The 18,135-nt window shown below is 54.8% G+C and overlaps 2 protein-coding genes across 3 annotated transcripts; both read right to left on the bottom strand.

Annotated features, from left to right (window-relative positions):
• Positions 1–3,467: 3,467 nt before the first annotated feature.
• Positions 3,468–7,048, bottom strand: Uts2r (urotensin 2 receptor). Its single transcript, XM_003464913.4, has one exon. It carries the CDS (start codon positions 6,087–6,089, stop codon positions 4,929–4,931), a length of 1,161 nt encoding a protein of 386 aa, XP_003464961.1. The 5' UTR covers positions 6,090–7,048; the 3' UTR covers positions 3,468–4,928.
• Positions 7,049–14,464: 7,416 nt separating this feature from the next.
• On the bottom strand, positions 14,465–16,556 carry LOC100717169 (testis-expressed protein 19.2). 2 transcript variants are annotated; one of them, XM_003464912.2, is made up of 2 exons: positions 16,459–16,556; positions 14,465–16,077 (listed from the first exon to the last, which is right to left on the bottom strand). In XM_003464912.2, the coding sequence occupies exon 2, from the start codon at positions 15,903–15,905 to the stop codon at positions 14,895–14,897; it is 1,011 nt and encodes a 336-aa protein (XP_003464960.1). In that variant the 5' UTR covers positions 15,906–16,077; positions 16,459–16,556; the 3' UTR covers positions 14,465–14,894. The 2 variants fall into 2 exon arrangements, with proteins under 2 accessions (XP_003464960.1, XP_063098009.1); XM_063241939.1 differs by having other exon boundaries at positions 14,465–16,136; positions 16,459–16,541.
• Positions 16,557–18,135: the final 1,579 nt, after the last annotated feature.

The raw sequence follows: 18,135 nt of genomic DNA, 5'->3' as shown, positions 1-18,135 counted from the left end.
GTGTAGGGCTGAGTGCTGACGGCCTTGTGTCAAGGTCCAAGTGTACGTGGATCGTCTGTGTTGGGCCATGGTTGGCTTCCTCTGACCTGTGCTCGCTGACTCTGGGCTCTGATGTGGAAGAGCTGAAATCTGGAGGTGCTGGGTGCACCGAGGCTGGGGGAGGCGAAGTTTCAAAGGTTCACCGCACATGTGGCAGCCATGGGGGTCAGGGCTCACTGTCCAAGGGGGTAGTCAACACCTCAGCTGGATAGCAGCAGGAGCACCCACGGGCCAGGAAGACAGGCCAGGGTCCTAGGGCTCCCTCCTCTCTGCCCCAAGTCTCAGAGGTCCAGAGCACTGTGGCTGCATCTTCCAGCTCCTTCCACTGCAGCAGCCTGGCCAGCCTGGGGCTCCAACCATCAACTTGCCATGTTCACTTGAGGCTCTAGGAGCCAGAAGCCTGTCCCCGACGGCCCGGGATGTTGGTGTAGAGTTGACTGTGACAGGCCTGTGTCCCAGGGACACTGGCCACCTGTCTGAGTTCACAAATGTGTCTTATTCAGCATTCAAAATAAGGCCACTAAAAGCCCCAGGGGACATGAGGACTAACATCACCACACCCAAGAAGACACTGTCCCCACATCCCCAGGAGCCTGGTGGGGGAGGAGGGGACCCCAGGGGCAAGAGGGTCAGTTGGGCTGAGTTCTGCAGTGCAACTCTGCTGCTGTGCCCAAGATACTAGGAGGCCCCTTGGGTTGTGGAGAAATTGAAGGTGGCCTCTGCCTCCCAGAGTCAAGGCCAGCCAGGCCGTGGACACACAGCCGCTGCTCCTGGGGCCAGGGAGGGGACAGTGGAGGCCGGAGTGGAGGTGACCCACTGTGACACTGGCCTATCTTATGGCGGGCTGTGCTTCAAGACATCACCAGGTGGGATGCCTAGCTAGCAGATACCAGACAGGATGGGGCTGGCCAGGCAGGGCCAGCCCATGGGTTACCCCCCCCCCCCCCGTGAGGTGCTTCTAGAACAGTCAGGAGGAAGGTGGTGTGATAGGGAGTGTGTGTGTTGTGTCCAGTGTACATATGATGAGTACGAGGTGCTTTTTGTTGTGTGACATGCTTATGTTTGCTATGTAGGAGTTGGGTGTGTGACCGTGTGTGTGGTACATTTGTTCTATGTGATGTGCTTGGGGTGTGTACATGCGGCATATGTGGGGACTGGGTGGTTTTGTCATGTGGTTCTTGAATGTTTGAGGTGTGTACCATCTGTTTGGTGTACGTGATCTGTGTCATGTGTGTTTAGTGTGTGCAGTGCTGTGTGTCATGTGACACTGTGTGTGGTATGTGTCACTGTCCTGGGACTGACCCCGGGGGCTGGTGCTGGGTCAGGACAACGCTGTGACCAAGTTGAGCAGGTGCAGGGCCTCTGGGGAAGGTCATTGTGCCACAGAGCAGCCGGGTGTTAATCCCTGCCTCCCAGCACGGCTGCTCCTGGAGCAGAAAGCAGTGCAGACCACAGGACAGGTGTGGGGATGTGTGGACAGCCCTCACGGGCTCTCAAAGGAGCAGGAATGGTGTAGCCAACTTGGGGAATGGAATGGTGTTCCTCAAAGACCTACATCTAGTCAGGTGTGCTGTGCACGCCTGTGACACCGGTGCTCGGGGAGGCTGAGACAGGAAGTTCAAGCCTAGCCCAAGTGACTTAGCCAGACCCTGTCTCACAAAAACAACAAAACAACAGAAAAATCCTTCTGTTGTTTCTGTGCATAACTATAACAGAGTCCTAAAACTGGATTGGGATGAAGATCTTGTTTTGACTGATTAGACTCTGTTCCATTCTGTGCGATAGTAGCAAGTCTGAGGGTATAGGCAACTAATTTGAAGGCAATAAGATTCACAAAGATGCCCATTCTGGTTTGACTATTGTCTCCTTTGGAAGTCCTGTAATGTTCACAATGCCTAAGTTTTATTGGTCTTGTTCTCCACTGTTTTGTCCGGCTTTATAATATCTAATGAGATGGACAATTCCTTTTAAGGAAACAAGAGACAATGTTGATAACCATTGTTGATGACCTTGTACTCTGTTCTACATCATGTGCTATGTCTATCCTTGGTTTGGACTTACAGCTTTGTTTTGCCATATTTGACTTTATTCTCTCCCCCCCAAGAGAGTAATGAGAACTGAGGAGTAATAAAATCCAAAATGTATAAATTTTGTTATAAAAAAGAGAGGGAGGGGAAAAAAAAAAGAGCTCTAACGGATATAACAACAAGTGTGTTTAGGGATGTTAAATAGCTGACTATATTAATGTTTTTGGATCATTGAACACAGCTGTTTGCAGTCTCTCCGTTTGAATGTCTACTTTGTATTCTTTGATACTGTGATTTGAGCAACTATTTCCAAGATGATATTATGTAATCTATTAACAGGTGATTTCTTACTGTTATGTTTTTTTTTTGTAGTTATGTATTATGTGTAACCTTACACTGCTTTGTTTTGTTTTGTGTTTTTCTCTTTTTCCTCTTAAATAAAAAAAAAAAAAAAAAAAAAAACTGGATTGGGATGGTAGTTGCCCATCTCTGTAAAAGGGATACCTGCCCTATCCAGGCCCCACAGGCCTTCAGTGGCCTCATAGTCTGGGGATCAAGGGCCTAGCCTGGGCTCCAGGCAGGCAGGGTGGAGGCTGGGCATAGTGCCCACGGGGCTGGAGACCAGCTCCAGCCAGACAGGGTCTGTAAATCTTCTCCTTGGCTTGGGCAGTGCCTGCCTCTGCCAGGAGCTGGGATCTGGCTGCCCATGGGGACCTGGGGCCAGAAGTTTGGGGGCCAGCAAGCTGGTGGCAGCCCCAAGGGCTGGGGCTGGTGTTTGTGCCAGGCAGGAAGGGGCGAGGGGCTCTACCTCAGAGCCCTTTGACATCATCCTTGACACCATTGCCCGAGGCCTGTGGCGGGTGCGGATGTGCTTGCTGGTCCAGGAGTGGGCACGGTGGCCTGGGGGCACAGTGTAGCACCTCATGTGCCCCACCTCACAAGCATGTGCTGGCCAGGCTGGTGACCTGCTCTGAGGGCAGCCCCTGGGAGGCCTGGTGCTGGGCTGAGCTGCAGCTATGCTTGGTCCATCTGCATTGGTGTTGGTGTGAGGCTGGGCAGCGGGTGCACTGGTGAGGGCACGGGCTCCTCCTGCAGGCTGCCTTTCACCTGAAGGGCCCTCCTGGGTCTGGAACTCTGAAGAACTCCACTCACTGTGCCACTCTGTACCCCAGGTGCCTGCCAAAGGCCCAGCTCCTCCACAGCTGGACCTCAACTATGGGGGCCAAGGTCACATTCCATAGCACACACACGCACCAGCCTGAGGACCCTGTGCTCTTAGAAACAGTGGATGGAGGGCACTGAGAGAAGCCCAGGCTCTGCCCTGGAGGACTAGGGGCTCCTAGAGTAGGGGAACTGGACAGAAGCTGATCCTGCCACGGCACTGTAACTGCAAAGGTGCCATGTGCAGTCACCACTGGGGCCATACTCTGTCCTGCCAGCTGTGTCCCACCCTTGTCCAAAGCTGTGCAGAGCTGGCCGGCCAGGTAGGCCGAGTGTGAAGAGATCAAGCAGTGGAGTTTCCCCCAAATCCTGTGGCAGCTGCCCCGGGCCAAGGTCACTGGTCCAAACCTCAGACCTGTAAACAGAAGCCCCAGCTCTGGCTCTGGAATTTTCAATTTTAATTTTGCTTTCATTTCTTAATAGTGACAAAGCTTTAGGAATCAGGCTTTGGTTAAGAAAGAAAAAGGATTTTTAAAACCCTGAAGTCTCCCTACCCCATCAAGACATCAAGAGGCAGGCAGGGCACCCACGTGCCCCCATGTCTCCCACTAGCCCCCACTTTTGTCTTGGCTTGTTTGTCCTGTGACGTGGGGTAGAATCCAGGGCCTGGTGCACATGAGGCAGGCACTTTACCAATGAGCTACTGCACACCAGCCCTTTCTGTTTTTAAGGTAAAATACTTGTCACAAACTTGCTGTCTTAGCCTGGTGAAGCACATGGGTCCAGGCACTGTCCAGCATGACCACCTAAGTCCAGAAACACCCTGCATCCTGGGCCTGCCTCTTCCTGGACACGTGGGTCACCGACATGGGCACCTGTCCTGGCAGTGACTGTTCTCTCTCTGGGTCTTCCCATCCTAAGGCTCTGCTTCCCAGGACCCCCCTGTGGAGGGGGGAACAGGTGTCCTCTTCCCAAGGTTCCCTAGGGGCTGGCTGTGGGGGGACAGGGAGGGGACATCAGCACTGTTCCCAGGTCTGGTTATGGAACAGGGAGAGAATGGTGGCAGAGGAGAGGCCAGGGCAATTGGCTGTTGGGCACCATGAGTGTCATTACTGCCAACTCGAGCCGCCCAAGCTTGCCTCCTGTGTTCTCTGATGTGGTCACAGCTGGGTGGTCCTCCTCCCACCCCTGGCCTATCCTGCCCAGGCCTGCCCTTCCACCCATCTTCCCTACCCTGATGACAAGCAGGACAAGCCACAGGGCCAGCACAGTCCTCAACGGCAGATGGACTCCTCTGTGTGCCTGGGCCCCTCCCGGGCCTGGGACACCCTTTCTTCCTTTGGATTTATTGCCCAAGTGCTGAAGGAGGAGGACAGCAGAAGCCAGGCGGGACAGGTGGGCGAGGCAGGTGCACAGCAGGTGTTGGCATCCTGTGCTCTGGGTGGAAGATGGTGTGGGGTGCTCAGCTCACCGTCTGCAGAAGCCAGGTCTCGGCAGGAGGCCCCTGAAAGCCCTGGAGGTGACCTGTGCATGGGACACTGGCATTGTTGGGAGGAACTGATGAAGCCAAGGGAAGTCATGGGGAGGACAGCAGGGAGCTGTTAGGAAGCGGACTGAGGGGTGGCAGGGCCAGGAGTGGGATTCTGCCAGGCTTCCCAGCCTGACCTCTCACACCCCTTCCCCACGCTGCCCCCCAGTGGCTCAGACACAGGCCCCTCCGGGGGCCGGGGACAGCAGCAGGATCTCAGTGGCCTGCTGGCTGCTGGAGGATAGCGAGTGGCCCAAGTCGCCCTGAGTGTGGGTCCGGCTGAGCAGGGAGTTGGTGCCGCCCACATCCCCACGGCCGCGGCTGCTCTTCGGGGCATGTGAGCGGCGGTGCCAGTGCTCACGGAAGTTCTTGGAGAGCAGCGTGTAGAGGAAAGGGTTCATGCAGCTGTTGCCGTAGGTGAGGCAGGTGGTCAGGTAGTTGACTATGCGTGTGGTGTGGGGTGCGAGGGGCAGGGCCTCGAGGTACTGGGACAGCAGCTGCCACAGCCAGAAGGGCAGGAAACAGGCCCAGAAGAGCAGCACGATGCTCAGGATGAGGTACAGCACTCTTGGGCTGGGCAGCCGCCGTGTCTGCTTGAAGGAGGCCTGCTGCGACTGCCAGTAGGCACGGGCCAGGCGCACATACAGCAGCCCAATGACCAGGCCTGGCCCCACGATGCTGGTCCCAAAGAGCATTGTCAGGTAGGCGCGGTGGGCGTGTGGACCCCAAGTTGGCAGGCAGAGGTGCTTGGGGCCCCGGGGGACCAGCCGGATGGCCAGCATCATGGGCAGGGTCAGCAGGAAGGCCAGCAGCCAGGTGCCCAGCACAAGCAGCTTGCGGTACCCCTTGGAGCGCCGTGCAGTGTCCAGAGGCCTGAGCACCGCCGCGTAACGCTCACTGCTCATGACAGTCAGGGTGAAGATGCTGGCGTGCATGGTCAGGAAGTCCAGGCTGAAGAGGACGCGGCAGCCCACATCGCCGAAGCGCCAGTCCTTGGTGATGTAAGTGGCCACGATGAAGGGGATGCTGAGCAGGTAAAGCAGGTCAGCCAGGGCTAGGTTGACCACGTAGATGTGCATGGAGGCGGAGGTCTGCAGGAAGCGGCACACAACCACTAGCGTGTACATGTTGCCTGCCACGCCCAGGACACCCATGGCGGAGAGCACAGCCCCCAGGATCCCTACAGCCACCAGATCCTGCAGGGAGCTGTGCTCTGTTGGGCTGACCCAGGAACTGTTCAAGGATCCATTGAGGCCACCGGGCAGCTCTGGCACAGGGCTGCCGGTCTCAGCCAGCAGGGGGAAGCTGCATGTGGACTCTGGGCTCAGTGCCATCGCTGCCTCACGCTGGGCCTTGGGCTGGCTGTGCTGCTCCTGGAAGACAGAGGTCTGTGGGCAACGGCTTGTCCTGCGGAAGAGATGCCCATCTGAGGGCAAGGTGGTGCCCCTTTTACACCCCGATGCTCTGTGCCAGTGGAGCTCCCAGGGGCTCTGCCTGCCACAGAAGGGTAGGGCTCACCTCCAGCCTCCTTGGGGACTCAAGACAGTGGCTTTACTTTCCCAAGAATCCCAAAAACCACTAGTACCCAGGCCTGCTCCAGCAGGACCCCAGCCCAGGCTTCCATCCCACAGCCTCCAGGGTTCACTAAATTGGTCCCCTGCCCCCAGTAGTAGGAACTGAACCAGCACCTTCCCACTGAGCTACATTCCCAGCCCCTTCCCCTCTTTTGAGACAGGTTCTTGCCAAGTTGTCAAACTGCCTGGGTGGGACTCCAGCTTGCCATTCTCCTGCCGCAGCCTCCCAGAGCGCTGGGATCACAGGTGTGTTGACTAAGCTTTTCTGAAAAGCAGAACACAGCAGTGTAGCCCTCTTGGGGCAGAAACCAGCAATGGCTCCAGTCCTGCCTACCCCAGAATCCTTTCTTATTTTATTTGATGTGAACATTAAAACAATGTTTTCTTCTAATAATGTTAACTTATAAAAGTAGTAGTTGCTTACTTCAAAGGTGCAGATAGAAAAATATGTGAGGTAAAGGGAAAAGGTCTTTGTGACCTCTATTTATCAAGAACACAGGAGAGGGCCAGGGATTTAGCTCAGCAGCCTAAGCACCTGCCTGGTAAGTGCAAGGCCGTGAGTTCAATTCCCGGTACCAAAACCAAAACAAAAACAAAACAAAAAAATAAAACAAACAAACAAACAAACAAACCACAGGCGAACATGTGCATGGCCTTCAGAAGTACTTCATTACCGAAGGCTGGGAGATTACCAGAAAACATGTATCAGACAAAGAACTAGTAATTGAAATATGTGAGAGAACCACAAATCAAAGAACAGCAACCCATTTGAGGGGAGAGGCAAAAACCTTGGACAGTACTTGTGGGAAGAGGACACATAGAGGCCACTGTGACATGAACAAATGCTCAGCACATGCATCATCAGGGAAATAAAAATCAAAACTACACAAGAGCGACTCCACAGCATCAGAAAGACACTACCAGAGGTCACCCAGCGAGCGTCAGTGCCGGGAGGAAGTGGAGGAACTGGAACTCTATCACTCTCACTGGGATTGTAAAATGGTGCAATCGCCTCAGAAAATAACTTGGCCAACAGGTGCATACTGCCTCCCTAGCAACTGCACTCTTAGGTCTGTACCCAGGAGAAACAATTGCAAATGTCTACAGGAGGACAAAAATAAGAATATCTACAGAGACTTTAATAATGACTAAGAAACAACCCGAATGTGCACACACAGTAGCATGGATGAGCAAACTGTGATTTCTCCACAATAATGCTCCAGAGTATCGAAGAAGATGAATTATTGCTGCAGTCAACAAATGGTGAAACTCATTCACACCATGTTTAGCGAAGCTCATTGTGCCCAGAAAGCACTCAGCATTGCCTGGGACAGTGAGGGCCATGGCAGTATCAGTCCAGGGTGATCTATTATCCCTCAGTCCTCTGGTGCCTGGAGCTCTTCTTGCCTTGCTCTGGGGGTGAACACATAAAAACCTCTAAATTGCCAGGTGTGGTGGTGCACATTTTTAATCCCAGCACTGGGGAGGCTGAGACAGGAGAATCACTGAGAGTTGAGGCCAGCCTGGGCTCCATTGTAGGTTCAAGGCCAGCCTGGACTGCACAGCAAGACCCTGTCTCAAACAACACACCTCTGAGTTGTGGTGGGGTGGTGCACCCAGTAATCCCAGCACTCTAGGAGGCTGAGGCTAGAAGATCACAGGTTCCAGCCTAGCCTGAGAGACTTAGTGACTTCACTGGATCCTGTCTCAAAATTTTAAAAAAGACTGTGATGTAGCTCAGATCCCCAGTGCCACAAAAAAAGGACATTGGGACACACCACACACACACACACACACACACACACACACACACACACACACGCACACATGCACACACTGGCGGGAAGGGAAAATTCTTAAAGGCGACGGAAGACCCATGCCTTCCCCAGCCCAGCACAGTGTCCCTGCGCAGCCAAGCTGGTAAAGATAAATTCAGGGTGTGCGCCCCAGCGCGGGCGAGGAGGGAACCTGCGCCCCAGGGCGGGGAGCCCCCTGGGCTGAGGTGTGGGGCCCCAACGGCGCCCACAGCGCAGCTCCTGGGCGCGGGACCCCAGCCGGGGTGAGGTTCAGCCCGCGGGGAGGGCGCGACCTCCCTGTCCCAGGGGCCGGGGGCCCCGCACCGCCCACGGCCCCACAGCCGCGTGCGGGGGAGGCCCGCGCTCACCTCGGCCCCGCGCTCACCCGGCCATCGCCGCGCGCGCCCTCCGCGTCCCCGCCCCGTCTCCTCCGGGCCGCGCCGGGCGCCCGCACCGCGGGCCGCCAGCTGGGAATGCGCCTTCCCGCGCCAGCCGGGTATTAATAACCCGCGCCGCCCGGATCGCGGGCGCGGACCCCAGAGGGGCTGGCCCGGCCGCGGCCCTGTAGCCTCGCCCCCGCGTGCCCCGCCCAGCTTCGGGTTTTCTGCTGTCGATCAAGCACCGGGCACTCAGGGGAGACGGCGGGACCCCGAGATCCCAGTCCTTCCCAGAAAGCATTTGGGTCTTGAAGGAACCCAGCTTGGGATGAGGCCAAGCAGCAGCTCCCATGGAGCGGCAGATTGCCACTGTCTCCGGCCGTCCAGCCTCTTCTGTCAGGGCCGTGGGAGCTCACAGCTTCCTCGCTTACCGGCCAAACCCACCTAGAGACACTGGAGAGCAAGAAGTAACCCAGGATGTCACCCTGGAGGCAGCATCACGATCTCCACCCGCCCACTGGGATGCAGTCTGCAGAAGCCCTGTGCTCTGGTCCTGCCCATTGGGCCTCTGAGTGCTTCTTTGAGACCAGAGTCTTCCTGGTGACTGCCCCGCCCCCGTTCTCTTATTGTACTTTTTTCCTCCCAGGTTTTGTCCTAAATTTGTCTGTCTCTGAACCAGAAATTGACCCTGGAACTGGCTGTACCTCCACGGTGCCCATAGAGCCAGGTGGCCACGGTCCCCCCAGGGCGGGGTCGGAGAGGATGGGGATTTATAATGAAACCAAGGGCACACTCTGTGACAGGGAACAGGCTATGTAATAGATTATATGGGAGTCAGCTTTATGATGAAGCCCCTAACAGTCCCCAAGGTTGATGTGAAATTGCTTCACAAACAGGTATGTGAAAGGCTGGGTGCCCCTGGCTCTGGATGAGATGCTAATCACCCAGCACTCCTGAGGCAAGATGGCATCTGCTGAGGACAGTTGTCAAAATACAGCCAGGTGTGGTGACGCACGCCTGTAATCCCAGCACTCGGGAGGCTGAGGAAGGAGGTCCCCTCACTGTGCCTTCAACATGGGAAGGAAAAGGGCATCTTCTGGTAGGTGTCTGGTCTGGGGTTCAGGGCCAGCCACAGGGAACTTGGGACCCCAGTTCCACTCTACCCCTGGTTCAGGGGACAGCTGTGTGGTGGACACAGGGAGATTGTACCGTGTCCAAGCAAGTGTGGGGATAGTCTCTCTGTGTAGCACCCTCCCACGTCAGGTGATCCAGGGCAGCATTGTGTTTAGCCAGGCTTCTGGCCCACGAGAGCTCAGGACACAGAGGAGCCTCTAGGACCCAAAGGTCGGCCCAGATCGAGCTGTCCAGGTCTCTGCATATCCTGGCCTGCTGTAAGTTCACAAGAGACCAAAGACACCTCCTGCTTTTCTAGGAGGGGCTCCCGACCCTTGTCCCTGGGGTGACAGGCTATAGAGCCACAAACCATGTAGCAATGTCCTCTGTACCATTTCTACCAAAAGGGAAGGACTGACACCCATGCAGCGTGGATGCTGGTCAGACCCTGTGGATGGTGGGGATATTGGGCTGTCCCAAGAGCTGGGGGCAGGGTGGAAGGAACAGGAAGAAGGGGCAGAGAGGGAAAGAGCTCAGACCTCAAATGCCACCTCTATCATATGGCCTGGAACTGAGAGAAGCTATGGTGCTCAGATGGGAGCCAGTGCCCAGAGCTGATGAGGTTCATGGCCTTAGACTGCTGCCCTCACCCCACGTGTTCAGTGTCCAGGGGCCCACGAGGCTGCTAGGCCCCTGGGACAGATGTGGGAGGGGGGCAAGGTTGATGGTGGGCAGAGTCTGGGTGGCCCCAGGAGCCAGGGCTAAGCTGTGCAGAATGCTGGGGTTGCAAGCCCTCCTATACCAGTGTGCCTGGGAGCTGGCAGTCACGCTTTCTCCTTTCAAGTTTCATGCACTGCAGCTTTCTCAGTCCTGGTTCCCAGAGAGGCAGCTGGAGAGAAGACAGCATCTATCAAGTCAATTAAAACTTGCACAGGTCTCCAGCTAGGGAGGGGGGCAATTACTTACTGGCTCACCTCGGGTATCTGAGCAGTCTGGAGTGGTCAAAGTTGCTGGAGCTGGCAGGCCTGGGGCCAAATTCAGAGGGTCCCTGACCGGAAATGCCCAAGCTCCGCAAAGCTGAAACTAGGCACTAAAAACTGTCCAGCATCTGAGCAATCTGCCCTCAGAATCAGCATCAGGTGGCCTCCTACTCCTGACACAGATTCTGGGAATCCACCATTGCAGTCTTCCTGGTCCCACTGGGTGGCCTTTGGGAAACAGACCTCCGCTCAGGATCCTCGAGTCCTGGTGAAGAGGCTGATTGCAGACAGCGCAGAGGTCTGCAGGACTGCAAATGGGAGTGGGTGCTGCATGAGGTGGGAGCTCCAGGAGCAAACAGCCCAGCTGGACCATGTGTCCACACCACACCCGGGGTCACACCGCTGACCCTGCACCCAGTAACAGAATGTGGGGCTACCCGTCCCTGCCTTGCCGCTGCAGCTGCTCATCCATCAGGACCTCCTGGCCCTGGCCCCTGGGGTCTGCCACCCCACAGGACCTCACTCTCGCAGCTCCAGGGCCTTGTAGACACTGCTGGCAATTCCACTGATAATTACTCCACCCACCCTTGAATGACACCTGGAGCTGTGTGGGGTCAAAGAAGCTGCAGAGTGACTTTCTCTGCTGCTCCCTCCCTCCCCCTCAGGCTGGCAGTGGTCCTGGTCCAGGCCCCCTCACACTGCTATCACAGACTATCAAGTGCTGACCCCAGCCCCCCTCCTGGGACCACTTATTTTGAGCAGTCTGGTCCTGGGGTCCAGTGTCCATCCTGTGCCTCGGGCTGGGCCTCAGAATCCAGAAATGGGGCTCCTCCACCATAAGATGTCCCCGTGCCCCGAGGAGGCTCTGCTGGGATGGTCCCCTCTGGGTCCATGCTGGCATGGACCCCTCTGGTCTCTGAGGGCAGGAGGAGTCAAATTCCCAGTTGTGATCAACACTGCTGGTCAATACCAGTCCTTGGCTGACTTGGGCCTCCAACCGCATGGAGCCTCTGAAGGCCTGGCGGGTCTTGACCACCTTCTTCCCAGGAAATCTAGACCCACGATCCTGCTCAATGGACAGAGATGGCAGTCCCCACCTCTGGCTCCCTCCAGACCCAGGGATGCTGGTGACACCTGGCAGGCTCCTAGTGCATGTTTCTGGGATGGGCCTAACCTGCAGGGCCAGGTGCTGTGTTCCCGGTGTGCTTCCAGCTTGCTCACCTACCCGGCCTTCCTGTCCATGCCCTTCCAGCCCCTGAGGCCTGGTGCATACACACTCACCAGGTCTGCCCTTTGTGGGCAGGGCACCACTGCCTAGGAGAGCATACCTCTGTCATGTACATTCAGAGTCCCTGTCAACGGAAGCCTTGGATGCTGTCGGAAACTGGCCTGAGTTGTGTGCAGAGAGGATTCACTGCCACAGGCTCCAGGTTGGTGGAAGCAGCCGGGCAGGTGACCAGGGCAGACTGGTGCTCCTGACTCACGCAGGAGCTGCAGCAGCCAGCAGATGCTGAGGGGATGCTGTGCACCCCTCAGGTGTTCAGTAGGGGGCTGCTGCAGGCATCCAGCAGAAAACTGGCAGTTATGAGCCGGTGGGCCTGTGTGCTGGGATCTTTACATTTGATTGTTGTAAAACCGTGATGGAATTCTTGTGTGAACTACTTGAAATGAAAACCTCAGCACCCTTGTGTATCCCACACTGATGTGAGCCTGCTCTGCCTCTGGAGGGGGGCTGAGTGCGGCAGCGCTGTTGTAAGCACACGTGTGTGTGCTCACCTTTAGAGTGTAAACCCAGTGGAACTGTGGGGCACATGGTAGCCATGTTTATTTTAGGGAGATACATTTGATATTATGGCATCTTTGCCATCAACTTTATTATTTTATTTTATTTTTTGAAGACAAGTTTCTTGCTACGTGGTTCAGGCTGGCCTTGAACTTATTATGTAGCACAGTCCAGCCTTGAACTTGTGGCAATCTTCCTGCCTCGGCCTCGCAAATGCTGGGATTACGTATGTGTGCTACCACACCCGGCCACCATAAACTTTAGAGCTGCTTTGTCCCCTGTTCACATGAGAGGAGCTGAGAAAGCAGCAGTCTTAAAAGGCAGAGCTGAGCCCTGTGTACCCACAGGGGTGTGGGCAGCCGTCTCTCCTGATCTAGGCTCACACCCAACCTGGGCACACGGGGACTCCAGAACACCACATAGCAGGAGGATCATTTACAATGAAATGCTCCAAACAAGGTCTGCCGGATGCTGATGGATGGACTGTTTAACCAGGAACGAGGGGCAACAAAGACACCAGGCCGAGTCTGTTCAGAGAAAAGTGGGGCGCACACTTGGACACTTGCTTCCCACCCCTGAACGCGGGCAGTTTCGTGGGTGCCTTACAATAACTGTTCTGAACAACTGTGTGTGGAGGCCTTTTTCCCTTTGAGCAGCATCAGAAACCCAGAGACCTTTGTGATTTACAAGTCAGAGACTCAATTCTAGAAGGTATGTGAAGGAAGGATGGACCTCAAAGCTCGGTGAAAGGAGCCCGGCCAGAGGGCAAATGCCAGTCATGGTATTCTGGAAGGCTGAGGCAGGAGGGTCACAAGATAGAGCCCAGCCTGAGCAACTTAGCAAAAGCCTGCCTCAAATGTAAAAATATATAAGAAACGGAGTGGAGATGCAGTGTGAAGGCCCTCAAGAAAAGAAAACAAACAGCAGACACCTCCAGGGTGCAGCTTTTCTGCTCTCCTGGAAGCAGCTTGGCCTACCTTTTGTTCTAGTTTATTAGTACATAAATGCAGTATATCATATCTGCATTCCTTGTGGGAAGTTGATACACCTAAATAAAATCTTTTTTTGTTTTTTTGAGACAGGGTCTCACTGTGCAGCACGACTTGAACTCATAGCAATTCTCCTGCCTCAGTTTCCTAAGTGCTGGAATTACAAGTATGAGCCACCATCCCCAGCAACACATTTTTAATTCCTTCTTTCTTCCCCTTTCCTTTCTGTTCCTCCCCCATCCCTTGAGGCCCCCCCACTTTTCAGTTTTAGTTTATTAGGACATGTAAAATATATCATGTTTACATTCCTGGTGGGAAGTTGGTACATGTACATAATACTTTGGGTTTTTTTTTGTACCAGGGATTGAACTCATGACTTCATGCTTACCAGAAAGTGCTTGAGCTAAATCCCCAGCCTTCAGTTTTTTGAGGCAGGGTTTCACTGTATATTTCAGGTTGACCTATGTAGCCCAGGATGGCCTCAAATTCAAAGCAATCCTCCTGCCTCAGCCTTCTGAGTGCTGGGATTATAGGTGTGTGCCACATGTGGAAACACATTTCCTTTTTTCATCTCATTTCCCTTTGCCCCTCCCCCTTCCCTCATACATGTTCCTAGTACATAATGTTGGCTTTCCTTGTGTGGAGCTGGTATGGATACGTAACACATCCAGCTGCCTTGAACCATACAGGGCTGCACAGCTAGTCAACACTGAGGAATGTGGGAACCTCCAGGTTACCTCCAGTGGGAGGTACGCAGGGAGGTACCCTCCAGTGGAAGGGATGCAGCTGCCCTGAGTCTCCCCATACCACACCCCTGAAAACTGGCTCCAGTGCCTTTTCTGCAGAGCACACAGGTGCTGAAGCATGCACCAGGGTCTTTCAGACATTAACATCCTCTAAAGACAGTTTGTCCTATAGGTTTTTTTTAGGTTCTGAGGCACACATTTGTATTTGTCTATTTGGTGAAAAGTGATTTTGAAACTTGTGGGCCCTACATGCACATGTGACTGAATAACTTCTGTGACGCAACTCCCCATGTGGCCCCTACCCCCACTGCCTGATGGGATTTTTAGACTCGAAAGGACTCTTGTTGAAGACAGATCCAGAACATCCAGAACATCCCCACAAGGACTTGGTGCAAAGCTCATAAAACTTTATTTAACTGAAACTCAAAAAAGGAACAGGAGTTAAACAGTAAAACTGCATAAAAAGCCAACAGTGGAAAGCAGTTTCCTCTCAAAGAAAAGCAGAGACCCCAGATGCTGAACCATCATACACTAGAACACACCGAGATGGCCCACGTGCTCTTCGGTGGTGTCATCCACACGAGGTCTTTTCACATGGCCAGAGCACTGTGCTGTGATCACTCCCAAGTCACACAGCACACAGCCCTCCACCTTGGCAACTCCAGGTCTGTGTGATGCTTTGAACTATGACAGTCACCTGGTATTGAACACAGGTAAGTCCCCACTACCCAACAAGTCCAATTCCCAGTCCACACTCAGTCCAGTTCCCACACTCAGCTCCTCAGTTCCCTGGCTCAGGGCCGAAGGGCTGGAAGCAGGACAGCTCCCCCAGTGCCAAGACGCCCCTGACAGCCAGGCTTTCTACAGGGCCCCTGGGAACACGGCTCCCAGTTTCCAGGGGCCCAGGGTCCTGACCCCAGGTGGGGAACCACGAAGCAGAGGCTGAGTGCCCCTCATTCACACACCAGGGTGAGTAAGATACGATGGTGAAGCCTTTCTTCTGCAGGATTGCATATGCAGGGAACAGCTGCTCCTGCTCACCATGCGGTGTTTTCTCCAGGACGCTCAGCTGGCATTGCAACAGATCGTGTGGCTGGGCAGATTCCTGGAGCTTCAGCACCCACACCTCGGCAGGCTCCAGCAGCACTCTCCAGCGCTGGCCCACGCTCCTCATGGCCTGACCTGGAGTCATCTTCCGAAGGTAGATGGTGGAATCCTGGTAGCCTACCACGAAAAAGACCTGCAAGCCCAGCAGCCAGGCCTCAGCCTCCTCTGGTTCCACTGGCCACATGGTGCCCAGCTCCAGCACCATGGGCTCCACGGGAGCCAGGGTCACACTGGGGAACAGCTGTGGAGGTGGGGGCCTTGGCCAGTGACTGCAGGCGGGAAGCCCCTCGAACCTCCAGGGAAGGGCCTGGGTCCAGTCACCATGCTCGGGACCCAGGCCTAGAGGCACTGCGCTTTGAGGCTCCAGCTCGGTGGGCACCACGGGGTCGTCCAGGAAGTCTTCCTCTGGCCCCTCCGAGGCTGGCACCAGGGCCCAGGACCCCCAGCCAGGCCCCGGCCCCAGAGCTGCCGCCTGCTCATGCTCTGCCTCGTCCAGCTCCATGGGGTCCCAGTCTTCATCCTCCCAGTCCTCTGACTCCAGCGAGTCTTTGAGGTCCAGGAAGGCAACCTTGAAGCAGGCAAAGCAGACCTCTAGAGGGCTTCCGTGCTGGAGCTCGTACAGCCAGGAAGCGTACAGGTAGGCCAGGCCCTCCCTGCTCTGGCGCACCACCACCGGGGGACACATGGCCGCGTTGCGTTGCTGCCTCTGGGGGCGAGGAGCACGAGGGCGCTTGCTGGCTAGGACCAGTGAAGTGCTGGCCGGGGGGCGGGAAGGAGCCAGGCAGGCGCAGAACGGTGTTTCTCGTTCAGAAACTTGGGAGCGGGTCAGAGGGAATGGGTCCCAGTGGAATGCGGACCTGCGAAGGTTAGCGAGTCTGAGCTTTCTGGAAACTTCTCCAGCTAAGCGCGGCTGTCTCTGGGAAGACAAAGGAAGTAGGGTGAGGTGCCCCCTGGTGGGCCGGCTGCTGGGGCCCTGATGAGTGGTGTGGGGTCCAGGCTCGTTGGTTGGCCCCACTCAGCTTGGGCTGCAGTGTCAGGGGTCCCTAGCTAACCCCCAACCTCGCTGAACACCCCGACACCCTCAGAGCCCGAGATCCCTCTGTCCGGCTCGTGGCGCTCGGACCCGGAAGAGGGAGCGAGAACGCTCCCTGACCCCAGGGGCCCAGGAGGACTGAAGAGCCTGTTCCCCTTGGGCCTTAGCCCAGCCTAGGCCGCGACCCCCTCCTGGCGCCCCTCACCTTCCAAGCCTCGTGCCTCAGCTCCCAGGAGCCTGCAAAATAGGCCGCGCGCGCCTCAGCTTTTAAAGGGCTCCCATGGTGCCTCGGGGCTATTTGCATATCTCCCATGAGCCCTGGCTTCAGGAAGAGGAAGTGCTGGCCGCGTGCAACGGAAAGGAGCTGTAGTGCCCCCACCTGCAGACTGCTCTCTGCCTCGACACTGCCGGGGTTCCATGGGCGTGGCCACTGTGCCTTCCTACAAAGTCCAGATTCCCGTTTTCTCTGGCGGTTTGAAGTCACTTGCCTTCTTTCTATCTTTCCAATAAAGTTTTGTTTTTTGTTTTGTTTTTTTTTTTTTTTAATTTTGTAAACTGATTTGTTATTCCCCGCACACGCTGGTCCAGTATGGACGCTGCCCCAGAGTGGTTTGTTGATTACAACGGAGCAGCTTCCTAGGGTTTACGTCTGCACTGCCCTGCTGTTGGCCATCCTATGGGTCTGGACACCCATGTGATGACATGGACTCACCACCACCGTCTCACACTGAGCAGTTTCACCGGCTGAAATCCTGACGCTGCCCCTGCGCATCCTTCAGCTAGCCCTGGCCTCAGCCTGATCTCCGCTCCTCCTTGTTTTTCTTTTTTTTTGAGACATTGCCTCGCCATGTAATTCAGACTGGCCTTGAGCTCACTATGTAGTCCAGGCTGGTTTGAACTTGTGGAGATCCTTCTGCCTCAGCCTCCCAGGTGCTGATATTACAGGCATGCGCCATCATGCCTAGCTGGTCTTTATGTTATGTAACCTTTTGACTTCCTTTGTTTTCTGATATGCATGTAAGTCTCCCCCATGACCTTAATAGCTTGATAGCTTCATTCATTCATTCATTGTTTCTGTTTTGTGTTTTGAGACAGCTGTTGCCTTATAGGGCAGGGTAGTCTTGAACTCACTATGTAGACTAGGCTGGCCTTGAACTTGTTAGTGGTCATCCTCCTGCCTCAGCCTCCCGAGTGCTGGGGTTCTTAGTGTGGGCCACTACTCCTGGTTTAGCTTTTTTTTTTTGTACCAGAGATCGAACTCATGAGGTAGTGCTTGCTAGGCAGGCACTTACACTGCTGAGCTAAATCCCCGGCCCTGGTCTTGCTTTTTTAAGTGCAGCATAATTTTTTGTTGAGTGGACAAACCACCTTTATCTATTCACTTATTGGAAAATATGGCTGTCACTTCCAGGTTTTGGTAATTGTGAAAAAAGCTGCTATAAACATTTCTGCTCATGCTTTGTGAATGTAAGTTTTCGTCTCATCTAGACAAGCACCACGGAGTGGCACTGGTAAGAAACTGTTCAGTTTTGTAAGAAACTGCTAACCTGTCCTTTACAGTGGCAAAGTGGCACCAGTTTACAGTTCCACCTGTAGCATGGGAGAGCTCTGTTCCACATTTTTGCCAACATTTGGTGTTGTCAGTGTTTTGCATTTGGTCATTCTAGGAGTTTCGGTGGTATCTAGTGGTTTTAATTTGCAGTCTAATCATAATGCTGTATTAGTCCATTAGGGCATCTGTAGCAGAAATGGCATAAACAAAAATCTATTTCTTAGAGTTCTGAGGTGGGAAAGTCCTAGGACAAGGCTTGGGCTGAGTCAGCGTCTGGTCAGGGCTACTTCTTAGACAGCTATCTTTCACTGTTTACCTCTTGTGGCCAAA

This window comes from Cavia porcellus, unplaced genomic scaffold (genome assembly GCF_034190915.1).
Source record: "Cavia porcellus strain 051 isolate PalLab524CR breed Dunkin Hartley unplaced genomic scaffold, mCavPor4.1 scaffold_32, whole genome shotgun sequence".
NCBI lineage: Eukaryota > Metazoa > Chordata > Mammalia > Rodentia > Caviidae > Cavia > Cavia porcellus.
This window is presented reverse-complemented; position numbering and strand designations above follow the sequence as displayed.

Excerpts from the sequence above, each read along its gene's own strand:
- LOC100717169 (XM_003464912.2), bottom strand. The coding sequence starts at position 15,905 with ATGTGTCCCCCGGTGGTGGTGCGCCAGAGCAGGGAGGGCCTGGCCTAC.
- Uts2r (XM_003464913.4), bottom strand. The coding sequence starts at position 6,089 with ATGGCACTGAGCCCAGAGTCCACATGCAGCTTCCCCCTGCTGGCTGAG.